The sequence below is a fragment of the Zosterops lateralis genome (genome assembly GCF_965231275.1).
Source record: "Zosterops lateralis genome assembly, chromosome: 19".
Classification (NCBI taxonomy): domain Eukaryota; kingdom Metazoa; phylum Chordata; class Aves; order Passeriformes; family Zosteropidae; genus Zosterops; species Zosterops lateralis.
The window spans coordinates 6272597-6286674 of record NC_139779.1 but is presented as its reverse complement, the minus strand read 5'-3'; the positions used below and the strand labels follow the sequence as shown (position 1 = coordinate 6286674).

General features: G+C 51.1%; 1 protein-coding gene across 3 annotated transcripts in view; it reads right to left on the bottom strand.

Moving 5' to 3' along the window:
- The window catches only part of POR (cytochrome p450 oxidoreductase), a 28237-nt gene that overhangs the window by 3960 nt on the left and 10199 nt on the right, over nt 1–14078 (bottom strand). For all 3 annotated transcript variants that reach the window (XM_083875475.1, XM_083875476.1, XM_083875477.1), the window contains 9 exons: nt 12120–12312; nt 5936–5984; nt 4975–5103; nt 4430–4579; nt 3461–3585; nt 2556–2645; nt 1986–2084; nt 1202–1318; nt 352–470 (listed from right to left, as the gene is read on the bottom strand). In XM_083875475.1, coding sequence (XP_083731601.1) covers nt 352–470; nt 1202–1318; nt 1986–2084; nt 2556–2645; nt 3461–3585; nt 4430–4579; nt 4975–5103; nt 5936–5984; nt 12120–12298 — 1057 coding nt within the window. In that variant the 5' untranslated portion in view covers nt 12299–12312. The remainder of the gene's footprint in view (nt 1–351; nt 471–1201; nt 1319–1985; nt 2085–2555; nt 2646–3460; nt 3586–4429; nt 4580–4974; nt 5104–5935; nt 5985–12119; nt 12313–14078) is intronic.

Genomic DNA, 14078 nt, shown 5'->3' with positions numbered 1-14078 from the left:
TGCTGGCAGTTCAGTCCCCAAGCCTGTGCCTCCTCCCAGGACCGAGTAAGAACATCTCACATGCTCAGGGCTCTGAGGAGCTCTGGGGCTGCTGAAGGATGCTCTGGTGGGCTGATGCTCCATATTTAGGAGTGTGCTGTTACATAATTTGTTGTTGAATGAGCTCACTAAGCACATTTCACAAGTGACCCACTTCAGCTGATCTCAGCAAGCAGGCTCTGAGCCCCTGCTAAAATAGCACAACACTGACAGGGGCTGTGGGACACCTGGAGATGCTCCATGGGATCTGAGGGTGAAGGACAGAGGCCACAGCTGGAGAACTGGAGACCCTCAGGGGTCATCCACACTCACCATCCAAGTTGTTTAGGGACATGACAGTGTCCAGGTCCGTGCCCAGGATCTCACCAATCTGGTTCACCAGGGAGGAGTCGTTGGCTGGGTACACAGCCACGTGGTCCCCGGACTCATACCTGGCACAGAGCAGGAGGAGAGCACATGGAACACCTGTACCACTGCTTCACCACCCCCAGCAGCTCAGCCAGAACACAAGGGGGCTGCTGCAAGAGGCAGCAGGACAACACTGAGGTCTGATGCACAGGACCTGCATCACCAGGATCCACAGAGCCAGCAGTGACAGTGACATTCTGGGATAATGGTTTCCCAAGCTTTTTACAAGAGATCTCCCAGGTAACAGCAGCTTTGCCAGAGTTCCAGCAGGGAGAGGTCAATTTCCCAATAGAACAGAGCAAAGCTCCTCAAAACCTCTGCAGCTGTTATGTTAAGCCACCTGGATTCATGACTTCCTAACAATTTAAGGAATTTAAGCCAGTGAGAGGGTTTTGAGAACAGAGTGTTATTCCTCCTATACTTGTACACCTAAATCAGGCAAATACAGGCAAGAGCAATTCTCAGCTCTCCCTTCTCTCACAGCTCAGCTGCCCTCTCATTTATTGAGTGACTCCTGGACAATTCTTGCCACTGGGACTGCTCAAGTAGGTCAGGGATGTGGGATGGGATGGACCCAAAGCACTGCATGAGCTGGGAGCAAGTGCTGGCAGAGGGTACCTGGCACAGAGGCCCAAAGGGGCAGTGATAAGGAGTAAGGCCCCCTTCTGAAATGCTGGATGAGGCTGGTGCCACACCCTTGCTCTTTGCTCCTGACAAAACAGAGAAGCAGTCTCTAGTTCTCCCAGGGAAGTACCTGATTTTGGAATTGGAGATATCCAGCTCCAGGTGCATCAAGTGCCGCTCTCCACCCTCGTTCAGCTTGCGGTTCTCCGTCACCTGGGCTAGGAAGGGATTCTTGGCATCAAATGGGCTGGAAGAAAGACAAGGGTGTTCTGGGATACCCTCCTGCAGGCTCATGGAGCTCCTTGTATCCAGGCATGTTCCCTCTGACTCCAGAACAGGCTCCCATGATTTGGTTCCTGCTCCAAAGCACGCTGCACCACAGCAGAAACCAAATTATGATCCTGCTGCTCTCCACACTGGCACAGAAAATAGATCATGATCCTGCTGCTCCCCACACTGGCACAGAAAACAGATGTTTTTCCTTCTCAGCACAGCCCAGCAGTCAACAGCTTCTGTCCCATTAAGGACACATGGCACAGAAGTGGATTGGAGGAATTATCACATTTCAAAGAAATGTTTCAGGCTGGAATTAATGTTTAAAGCTCATCTCCCCACAGCAATACTGCCAGCAGCCATCAAGCATTGGCCATTGCAGGTAAAGAAAGGCTCAGGACAGATGCTGTGGATATACCAGCCAAACAGCACATGACCACAGCTATCTCCTCACCACAAATGATTCATTATTTGGAGAATCTCAGAGTCCCAGTGGAGATCTGAGCCCATTTCTCTTGGGCAGAGACCTGCTGGGCTGCAGGAATGGCACTGCCTGCACAGCAGGTGCTGTCAGAAACATCAAGGAGCCACCAGCCAAGACCTGCCCCACGTACACCCTGCCCAGGGGGTTTGGCACTCACGGCTTCTGGTTCTCGTAGCTCTTGAGTCGGCCCATCTCCCCCGTGTACACTTTGTTCATGTTCACATCTGTGTGCACCACCAGCTCGTACTGCCGGATGCTAGAGGGGGAAAGGGGAGAGGAAAGAGAAACAAGTCAGACTGGAACCCACAGGGAACAGCTGGAACCATCACCCCCTTTGCTGGATTTGCTGCAGCTCAAAAAAAAATGCAAATTCCACCCCTTTGCCCCCCTTGAGACATGAGGGACATTTTTTTTGCAGAAAGCCCAAAAGCAAGGGGAACCCTCAGCCTCCATGAAGCCTCATAACCAGCACAGCCAGCCCCAAAGGAAACCAAACCAAACCCATCTCCTCACTCAGAACAGAAATCCAGAGCTGGGCTCAGACTCACACCAGGACAGGCTCAGGCCAAACAGCACCACACCCTGCTATACTCCACTTGTACCCTCCTTGAGTCTGGAAGGGGAGGCAGTACAGAGGAAAGGGAACAGCAGCCCAGGGTTGATGGCACAGCCACCAGTCAGAGGTGGTCAGTCTCTGCCACCCAAGAGGAGTTGCTCCCAAACACACCTGGACTCTTCTCCTGTAGCCTCCACTCCAAAGTGTTCACACACTGCTGGCCAGAACTGCTCTCTCCAGGTGATGAAGTCCTCTTCCAGGCTAGCCAGGGCAGAAGAGAGAGTCAATAACCCAGCCCCATTCCCAGAGCAGCCACCTGAGATCCCTATGGTCCTCCTCCCATCACTGTGGGAAAAGGCATTTGCCTTAGACCCAGGCACCTTTGGTACCTCCAGAGGCCCACAGATCACCAGGAAAGCATCTGCACAGCACTGAGTGGGAACTGTTGCTACACCAGACAGTCCTCCCTTCCCCAGGTCTGCCAAGGAAGGCTTTGTTAGTTAGGCTCAGTCTTTAAAAAACTCAGCTCCCTGCTGTCCACCCCTGGCACAAGGAGACCTTCCTAAAAGGTCATGATTCCACTTATTTTTCCAGGCTCAGAGCCCTCCACACAGGGCATATCCCTCCCATAAGGCCCTGCAGACCTTAGAGGTGGAGCCACAGATTGATGTAATGTCCCAAGGTGCTCAGGTGAACACAGGGAGATTAAAAAAAAAAAAATTCTCATTGAGTTGGAAAATTGCTTCCTCTCACCACAAAACACCTCCCAAGGAGATTAACCTGCCTCCTTCACTGAGATGGATGAGTTTATCCACACAGGCTGCAGCAGGGCAAAGGCAGAGGAGTACCCATGTGCGTTTAAAGCTGATGTGGGATTTCCCAGACACAGGATCCCTTAGGACACTCCCTGTGCACAGGGAGCTGATTGTGGGAGACACAGCAGACACAGACACTCAAAAAACATGTCAACCCCAACAACAAGCCCTGTGGAGTTTATTTCTGTCTTGGTAGTGCCAAGGTCCATTTTACGACGCTTTCAGCCAGCTCTGACCAGCCCCTCAGCCCAAGGCACTCACTTGCCATCATCATCTCCCAGCCCCAGCTCAAAGATACGCTGGGCTCCGAGTTCCTCCAGTCTCTTGTCCACGTACTTCCCCATGGCATTGAAGTGCTCATAAGTCTTGTTCCCCAGCCCAAAGACCTGGAAGGGAACACTCATGAGCACAGAGAAGCAGGAGGTGGACTTTCCCCATCCATTTGGCATCCTCTGGGCTGGTATCACCCCACAAAGGATGTAGAAGAAAGAGAGTGAGACCTCTCCCAGCTCCCCCATCAGTTCCCCAGTAAGAATCTACTGCTGGAGAGTGTGTGGTTAGGAGCCATCAGCACCTCCCTTGAGCCTGGATGCACTTCCAGGAGCTCCTGCACCTCTCTTTGTGAGACCAGTAAGAACCTGGACTGCCTGGAGACCCATTGCTGGCCTTTGCCTCCCACAAACCACACAGTATACAATTTGCTCACTGCTTCACACAGAGCAGCCTCACAACTCCTCCACCAGTGGATTTTATTCTCATTTGCAATATTATGCTGCCTAACAAACTTGGCCAGAGTTTTGGTGAGGTGGTTGTTTCTCAGCCAGTTATTCAGCTCAGCACGGGAAGGGAGCTACACACTCCTCCAAGTGATTTAATTTGTGGGAGAAGATCTGGCCCCAGGCTGCTCAATTAGCTTCTGAAGAGCAGCAGCAGCCTGTAGCTCATTTACAGACTTGTATTCAGTGCCTACAAGGCTGTTTGGGGCTGTTCATACCAGGAAACCCTCGTGATTTAGGGAGTGGAGAGAGAACTCTGACATTTGCATTTAAAGCCTCCAGATGTACATTTGCAAGTGTCCACAAAGCCTGGGGCAGGAAGACAGCAGGGACCTCATCCTAGACAAGGTGTACAAAGTATAGACATCGTGTTGGGCCTCTCCCCAAGCCAATTTGGAGAGCTCTTGGCCTTCCTGCCCAAATACAACACAAAAATTGGAACGGGGCCACTTACTGCAAAGCGGAGACCCGACAGGTCAGCATCAGCCTCCTGCAGCCAGTCGTAGAAATCCTGGGCATTATCTGTGGGATCCCCCTCTCCATAGGTGGCCATGCAGAACACAGCCAAGGACTTGTCAATCTCAGAGAGGCGACTCAGGTCCGACTGCAAGCAGAGGAAAGAAGGAATCTTCAAGGATCCCACACTGCGGCTGTTGGGCAATTCCTATTCCCACAGTGTACGTGTGTGAACAGCACCACACGTTTACAGAAGGGTTGGGAAAGGCCAAATCCACACAAAATGGCAGGAAAAATAAAGGCAGCCACCCTCACTGGACTGCAAGTCAGTATTTCTACCCCACCAGAAAAGCAATGGGATTTTCCATGCAAGGCTTTAAGGGATCAGGAGAATGCAGAATGGCAAGGACCAAGCCCTCAGCCCTCTTAGGCTGATCTTTTCTCCCCTAAATGACACAACTGTCCCTTGGCCAGGGTCATTGGATTGTTTTAGGGGGAACTAAAAAGTTGTTTCTATCCCAAGGCTGCTCAGGGCTAAATTACCAGGTCATACTCCTCTGGATCTGCTGCCATGCCCCGGAGGCCATAGCGATGGGCATCTTTGGAGAGGCGATTGGCAAACTCCTCTGCTGTGCCCGTCTGGGAACCATAGAAAACCACAATATTTCGGCCCTGGGGAAAAAGAAAAACCCCTTTTAAATGGTGATTAGTCATTTGGCAAATGCATGGATGAAGCACAGACAAAGGAAATGCCTGAGATCAGGAATCCTGGACTGCAAACCAGGAGTCTGCGCCTGTGCAGGACTCCAAGGGTTTGGCAGAAAACTCAAGGCTGAGCTGTTAATGAGAACATGACTCTTGCTACTCTCAGAGGGGAGACTCAGGTCAGACTAAAACCCAAAGTAAAGAATAAACCTTCCAGATTTATTCTTAACTCTGAGGCTGCAGCGTGACTCCTGGAAACAGGGAACACCCTGGATGAGAATGCAGAACTTGCCAAAGGCTCTGGGTAAGTGCCTAAGCACCAGAGCTCCTGCTCTGCTGCAAGCCAGCTACTTTGAAATAAAATGGAAAATGCATCCAGCTTTTCTTTCTTCCTCTGCTTCCTCCTGTGTCCGGACCAGCAGAGTCAAAAGCTGACAGTTCTGTGTACAACAATTCCCATTCCTCAGCCAGCCAGTTTGGGAACCAATCACACAGATAAACAACTGCCAGCCAATGACTTTTAAGTCTCTGCCATTTCCCTCCTGACTTTGATCTCATATTACATTATTTTTTTCCACCGAATTTTCACTTTAATTTCTTCTCCAAGAACAACTCTCAGGCACAGACTAAAAGAGCTATTCCTGGCTGCTCACACAGCCTTCCTCTGGATGCTCTCTGCAGCAGGCATATGTCTGCATCCAAACCAGTTCCTCCTGCTGACAGTTTCCAGAGGAAACTGAGATGGCCATGAGTTCCCCCACCTCCCCAGCACCCCTTGGAAGCAGAACTAGCAGCTTACCGTCTTCTTCATCTTCTCAATGAAGCTGCTGTCTCTCGCTGGAGCTACTCTGAAAGACAGGAAGAACCTCTTTTCAGATGAGCACGTTCATTTTTGAGGTCAGGAATAAGCAAGTGGGGGGAAAGTGGCACCCAGATCTCAGGAAAGCTGCCCAAAAGTGTGTGAATCCCCAGTGACCACTGTTATCTATCCTGTCCCAGGGATGGCCACTGCACAACCACAGGGCTTCTGCACACAACCATGGAGCACTTGGAGCAGAGGAGAAAAGCTGAGCCCCTGCCTAACCCTCATCAGTGAATCCTTCCACAGGAAAAGCCCAGGCACTCAGCCCTGCCCACCAGGAAACCTTTATCAACTGCTCTGAGAGGTTTCACAGCTGAGCAGGTTAAAGGATCTCAGAGGAGCAGGTCTCCAGATAAGTCTCAGGGGCCAAGCCATGGTTTGAAAGAAAGGAATGAAGAACTCCCTGCTTCCTACACCACTGTGGGCAGGCAGGATCAGTCCTAAGCCATGCTCCCCATGCCACATCCCCCAAACCTGAAGTCAAACAGGGCTAAAAATCGGCTGTTTCAACCTCAAAACAGCATGCCAGACATGAGTCCCAGAGCTGGAGAACCCTGTGGAGCAGCACATGCAGCTGATCAGACCCACAGAGCTCCCAGAAAGGCAACTACTGCCAGCCAAGGTCCTGTGGAGCTCGTTCTATGCTGGGTTCCCATCCCCAGGATGGATCTCCTGTACAGAACATTTGCATTATTGTATGGACATGGCTTTCCCAAGCTTGGAATGGAGACAAATCCCAGCAGAGCCAGAAACATGGAGGTGGGGATTCACATGGTTGTGGCTGCCCTGTCAGGGAGGGAGACAGAAGAGCTTTGCTATCATTAGCACATCTTTGGATTTTCAGTGTCATGGAGTGAAAACAGCCCAGCCCTGGGGACCCTGGGAGCCTCATAAGCAGAGGTGACCATAGCTACAGTCAGATAGGTGCTGGGAGCTTTTCAGAGCAGGCAAGGACAGGAGCTCCCTTGCTGTCCTCCCCACCAAAACTTCGGTAGCAGGGAAGATGAATGTGGGACCCATTCCCATTCCACAGTGGAAGAATGCAAGGCCGGGTCTCCTGTGGGAAGAGAGAAGCCTCCAGGCAAAAAAAAACAAATGGTTTTGGCTCCAGCCCATGTGAGAATGTGAAGAGCTTGCTAACAGTTTCCTCAACTCTGTAGCCCAGAGGGAGGGATCCTCTGGGTGGATGTGCCGAGGCATTTGTGGAGAGCACGCACACGCAGAACAGCAGGGTGGGGGACATTCATAAAACATCCCTTCGAGCACCCCTTGATACCCAAAGGGATCAAGGAGCTCCCTAACTGGGCCCGACAGCTCTGAGCACCACCAGTCTCATACAAAAGACAAAGCACACACAAAGGACAAGCAAAGCCGACCCTAAAAAGCTCCCCAAGGCAGCCTTGCTCCCAGGAGAGCTGCCTCACATCCCTGCTTGGCTCTCTCAGCAGTTAACAGTCTCCCCATGTTGTCATTTGTCCCCTGTTGGGAACCGGGATAGCACAAATACCTCAAGGGAGCAGCCCCAGCCCTGCCCATGCTGCAGCCAGAACAGGGGCTCAGGAGAGCTCTCAAGGCACAGCTCTCACTTAGTTTTTGGCTCCTTGGTGAACTTCTTTAATTCCTGCCCTCTGCAAACGAGATCCAATTAAAACAACTGTTGGGTTAACTACTAAACAAAATACTTTTAAAGGAGGAGAAGAAGAAAAGTTTTTAGATCCTTTCAGCAAGCTCCCTTTGGAAGAGAAAAGGGAGCAGCACATGGAGCTCGTCTGTTTTCAAAGGAGGCAACCCTGCACTGAAGTGAGTGCTGGAGAACAGGCTGTGGCTCAGATACAGAAGAAATAATGAGCCTGGCTTTGGAAAAAAAGGCTACACAACTCCCTGAAATTGCTTCATCAGGGTGGCCTGAAAATCTGAGCAGCGAAAACACACAGGCACCAAAGGCAGAAACTACACTCATTTGCACTGCTCTGCCAGGAAAACTTGGAAAAGAAAGTTTGTCCTCAGCAAGGACTGCTCTTACAGCTTACACAGCTCAGGGTAGCAGTTACCAGCACCAGAAGAAGCGTTGGGTGGAAGGAAGGGGATTAACCCCATTGTCAGAGTGAGTCTGTAGCTTGTACAGCTCTCCCACCCTTGGTGAGAGCCCACAGCACAAACAACTCCCTGAGCTCTCTGTCACTTTGGTTCCAGGAGAAAGAAAGGACAGGAGAGGAAGCTCTCAACAGCTCAGTAACAACAGCAAAGTCTGTCTCAGCGGAACACCTCTCCCTCAGAAAGCTCCTGTTCCCGTGGCTTTCCTGCTGAAAGCACAGATACATCCAGAAGTGACAACGCAGCCTGGATGCTGCACAGAAACCGAGCACCAACAGCAGGGTCTCCTCCGGAGCAGCCAGCTTCCAAGCAGAGCCTTTCCCCTTCCTTCTCCTCCTTTTGCAGAGGGAGGAGGCACCCACTCCACCCAGCTTTGGAGCCGGAAGGATCCCGCCAGCCCATCGGGCAGAGTAACTCACCTGGCCACGGCGGGCTCTTCCTGCGGGGCCGAGTACACACAGCCCATGGCAGGGCAGGGAGGAGGCAGACAAAGAGTCCAGGGCAGCTGTGTGTCTGCAAAGGGAGCTGTGGGGGGACGGATCTAACTTAGCTCTGGAGCCACAGGCACACAGGCCTTTCCATTCTGCTCCTCCTGGGTGTTAAAACTGAGCGTCAGCCTTTTGTTGAGGAGAAGAGAGCCGGCACAAAAGGTCCCGGCACGGGTCATAGCAGGAGTGGTCCCGTCCACTCCAATCCTCCTGGTGGGGCTTTGGAAGTTACTGAGTGGATCTGCGCAGTCCTGAGAAACTGCAACATCTGGCAGCAGTGGCAGAAAGGAATTAGGAGTGGAGAATGAAACCTCCCAGGATCCTCCGCAGCACACGTCCCTCTCCCATCCGCATGGAGCAGGGGACGGGACACAAAACCCTCCCCCAGCCTCGTTCCCTTGGAAACTGTTTATATCACAGCTGCTTTTATATATATTCTTTTATTTAAATAAAAAAAAAAAGGAAAAAAGCTTGATGCTGTAGCTGAATTAAACGATTCCAGACACTGCGTGAGCAACGCTTCGGGTAACTATGGCAGTGCCATTACGGAGGCAGCTCAAAGGAGTTTGTTTTCCTCAGGATCCTATTAAATTAAATTAGAGATGGTCTCTCTCACACACACACAGGCAGAGCAGAGAGCTAATCAGGCTGACTTGGAGCAATTCCTGCCACAGGAAGCCCTACAAGTACCAGGGAATGGATTTCTGCATAGCTGCAGAACAGAGATAAGCCAGTTTCTATCCCAAACAATGTTAGAGAGGGGGGAGAAGGGAGAGGGTGATACTCAGCATACCAATGGCTGTCCTACCTGCATCTCCCCAGGATGATTGTCTGCAGAGTGGAGACAGGAGAAGGGAAAGAAATCTGTGATTGAGAAACTTGCAGAGGAGGAGCAGCCAAAGAACAAAACTAAATTCCTGTGTTCCCCAGCAATGGCCCTGCGAGGAAGCGTGGTGGCTGTGGCTGCGTGGTGATCCAGAGCTGCTCTCCCTAATGACATCTGCAGAGCAGGCTGCAGGGAGGGCTGCTCTGGTGGTTTTAATTAAGTCTGAAAATGGTCAAAACACAAGCAATGCTCAGTCAGTGGGATCCCAGCCTGGCCCACACACACGTTACACATCACAGGTACGGGACACCTCATTTGCAGGAAACCACTGCATGTGCTGGGTTCTATCCCTTCTGTGGGCACTTTGGGCAAGAAAGCAGCTCCACTTGGCTTAAGGGTGAAAATCAGCAGCCTGATCCCTCTCTGAGCTGTGGCTGAACCTGGAGATGCACTGCTGGTGCAAGATCATGATCCCAGGCCATGCAAAGAGAACCCAGTCCAGCTGCCATCCAGGACGGGGCATCTCAACCACGTATCTGCTCCTCCACAATCAAGGGCAGTAACAACAGTGGCATTTCCTTTGCAGTCCCTGCTGAGCTGACATGGTTTTATGAAAGTGTGCTGCTCTCAAAAACCCCAGAAGGGCACTGAGGTGCTGGATGCTGTGTTTAGGTCAGAGATTCTGCTAGCACTCTTCAGCATTGCAACAAATCGTTAAAGTAGCAGCCACTGTGATGTGTCTGAATTGTTATTCAGCACTTTCATCCTCCAGTATTCTGAGGCTGAAGTTGGGGGGCCAAAGTGACACAACAGAAACCATCACCCAATGCCATCAGATAAAACAATTCAGGGCACTTTGGCAGAGCTGCAGAGAACGAGCTGAGGAAATGTAACCCCTCTAAAGGTCAAGGCTCTCCTCTCCAGCCAGAGACAGCCCCACTGAAGCCTCTCTGCCTTCATGGGTCTGGGACAGCTTCCCTGCCTGCCCAGGGGCCCACCAGCCAGCCACAGGCAGAGGCTGACAGTGTGATCCTGATTTGCTTGTTCATCAGAAAGGAAACTCCACCCCAGATTCAAGGATTACAGGAGGGAAGGAAACCCAAGGCTGACCAAGCTTGTTTTCCTATTCATTTTTCTCCCAGTTCCAGGAGTCTCATAAAAAACCCACTGCAAAAGCTGCAGGAAGTCATTGTCTCTGTCCTGAAGGATGGATGTGCCACCAGCCACAGCCTTGGCTTTTAGGGTCACACTGCCCTTGGATCAGCTTGATACAATGACCACAGCAAGGCTGCAGCAGGGTACAAGGAAAAACCACTTCACAGTCTCCTCTTACTCTGCACTTGCCTGGCTGACACTTTTCTGAATGCAGTTGTGTCAGACAACTTGCAGAACAACCTCACTTCTCTGGTTATCAGCAACAGGAGGTGCTGCTGTTCCACATCTCCTACCAGGAGCAGTTGCTCCCTCCCATCACTGCTCAGAGAGACAGAGAAGGCAGCACAGACCCCACAGAGGAAACAAACTGCCTGTGAGGCAGCTCAGTGCCAGGACCTGCAGCCAGGCTGGGATGGAAGCCCAAGTACTGAGGCCCTGCAGCAGAACAAGGTGATAACACACAACCAGAAGTCAAAGCTTCTCTGCAAGGTCACCACAGCCTCTGGAAGAGCTGCACATGATGGGCTGTAGGTGGAATCAGTCACAAGGACAGGGAGCAAGGGAGCCCAGGCTGTGCCATGCCAGGATCCAATTTCAGATGGGTAGTGTCCTTTCCCCAGCCAGCCCAGCTCTCACTGCAGCACAGCCATTCTTACACTCTCCAAAGGTGACCACGTGCACTGACACACACAGCCCTGGCTGGCAGGCACAGGAGGGAAAGCTTCCCAACAATCCAAGAGAACACATTCCCAAGGTAAAGCTGGGCGGGCACAGGCAGCTAGGCTGCTGCCAGCCATGTGTGTACACCCATCTGTACAAGGTACCGCAGCCAGGGACACTGCTGTCCTTTAAAACCCTGCCAGCCAGAAAATGTACATTCCAACCTCCTGCAACGCCAGAAACAAAGAATGAGCTAAAAGGTCCAGCAGAAAACTGATATTAAGTTTGGAATGTGACTGAAACGAGGAACAAAATGCACCCAGATCTCCACCTGCATGGCTCGTTCCTGGTACCAAGCCTTTTGCAGAAGACAAGGTGGAACAAAGCATTTCCTCTCCAAATCCAGTCTCCCACTGCTGTGGTAGCCTGGCATCAAAAGCCAATCAAGTTTTACAGAAGCTGCCAAGTGGGTCATCCCAGGAACTATCTCCCAGCTCCCCAAGACTATTCCTTTCCTTCATAGCTAAGGGTAGATAAAATCTCCAATAGGAAATCTGTTTAGGAGCATGTCCACCTTTCTCCAGATCTACCTAAGTGTGACTTTTATCAGAAAACACCGAGAATAAAATCCTTAAGAGTTCTGAAGTACAGCCAGAGGCTTTCCTGCCTTGCTTGGGAAAGGCCAGTTCCCACTTTGGGCCACACGGTGGGGCAAGGCAGAACTGCAGCCCGGCTCTTCCACCGGGATTTCTGCATTGTGAGCAGAGCACGCAGCAGCTGAGGGCAGAGAAACGCCCCCTCTCCGACCTCCCACAATCCAGCTAAGCCTCCTAGAACCCACCACAAGCAAGAGAGAAAAGCTCCACCGGTGCCACGAAGCCTCAGAGTTGCTACTTACACTGACTGCATTTTGGGGAGGTCGGGCACTTCCTCCTTTTTCTTGCGGAAGAAGAACCAATAGGTAAAAAGTCCAGTGATGAGGGAGATGAGGAACACGTCCATCATGCTGAAGAGAGAGTCCTGCTGTGCAGTGCTGTCAGCAGCAGAGATGGTTGGGTCCATGCTGGAGTCCCCCATGGCAGTCAGAGGCACTGTGAGCAAGGAAAAACAATGAGCACCAGCAGCCACATGGGACAGCATTAAAGGACATCCAGAAAATGTTTTTTGCTTTGTACTTAGTCTTAGGAGCACAAGGCTGCCCAACATGTCTTTGGAGAGAAGCCTTGCATCACAACTCTGCAAGGTTCTTCTGTGCCCCAAGGTATCCCATCAAGCTTTTCCCTTCCTGTTGGATCCATGCTGATCCATCTGAAGTATTTGTGTTACTGGGAGATGACCCCACTCTCCCAGTCACCCCACAGATCTGGGGCTTTCTCCCTCCTTCCCACAAGGTGACAGGATGCCCTGGCCCCACTGCTGTGCTGGCAGACCACAGAGCAGGACTGTGACTCAACTCCCATGAGCATCCCCACAACAGGTTGTTACAACACAAATTAGGAATACTTCTGATTTACACTCCACTGCAGATTGGATTTACTACTCATCTCTTCCTGGGCCTTTGACTTCCCAGTCCCTTCCATGATCTCCCCCAGTTTAACTTCAGTCTCCTTGAATTGCTCCTTTCCACTTACCAAGGCAGAGTTTAGGTGATTTGGGCCTCGCCCACAACCATATCCAGAGTCTGTGATAGCACAAGGGTCAACACCCAGTCCTCAAATACCCACGCAGCCCTATGGCCCTTGTCCTTCCCCTGGGAGCCACCCATCCCTCCCTCCCTCCCTCCCACTGCTGTGCCAAAGCTCTGAACTCCTCTGACCCTAATCCAGATGGCAAGATTATCTTCCCTACATGCAAGGACACACTCTGTCCAAGTAAACAGATAATTAACTCAAAACTTCCAATCAAAACTTGATTTGGAAGGGCAAAGTGACTTTCTCCTTGTACTTGGGCATCCTGCCAACCCAGGAGATCATGGACATTAGAACTTGCACCCAGAAAAGTGCCTCATAGCCATGGTGGTGCTGCAGGAGGGAAAAGATATGTGCCATGGCTGAGAAATAAAAGTGACTGAGGTTGAAGGTTGTGCTAATACATTCAGAAACTGGAAAGAAAAGGGGAGGTGATGCTTAGGGAACATTAATGAGAGAGACCAGGTACAACCTTCAGCAAAGATCAACCTCTTGTTGTTACCCTCAGGAGGGAAGTGCAGCTCCAGACAACCCTGTGACACAGGGCATCAGCTATAAAAACCACCCCGTAGAGCAGAGGGAGAAGTCCACAGCCACATGGGAGTAACCCTGAGTGGGTACTCTGGCAACTCAATCAGTGCTCAACCCCACAAGAAGTTTTATTTGGTGGAGAACTTGGCAAGTAACTGCATTACAAAGGGCACTAAAACACCACTGCAAAGCTTCCTTTAGGTTTCCACAGAAGACATCAAGGCAGGCTGTTGGAAGAAAAACAAGTGATGTGACTGCAGACAAGAAAATTGCACATTCCTCTCCATCAGACAGGTCACTCTGTCCCTCCTCCTTGCAAACAGGCTTTTCATGGCTGGATCTTGGAGCCAAGCAAGAGCTGGATGTTACCTCAGTACAACTGTAGACTAAACTAACTGTTAGTTAAAGTCTCCACAACTGGGGCTTAGTTGCCAAAAAGGCACAGCTCCCAGGAGGATCCCTCTCCTCCTCCTTATCTGGTTCCAGTAAATTACCAAGGAGTTGGTCTGGCAACCAGCACCAGGGGAATATGCTGGTGGGGGAAAAATGTTGCTGGTTTATTGCTTTTATTCATGATTAAAGCTCAGAAATTTTAATTACAAGCTCTTCTCCTGTTCCCCTCGGCCACCCAACCTATA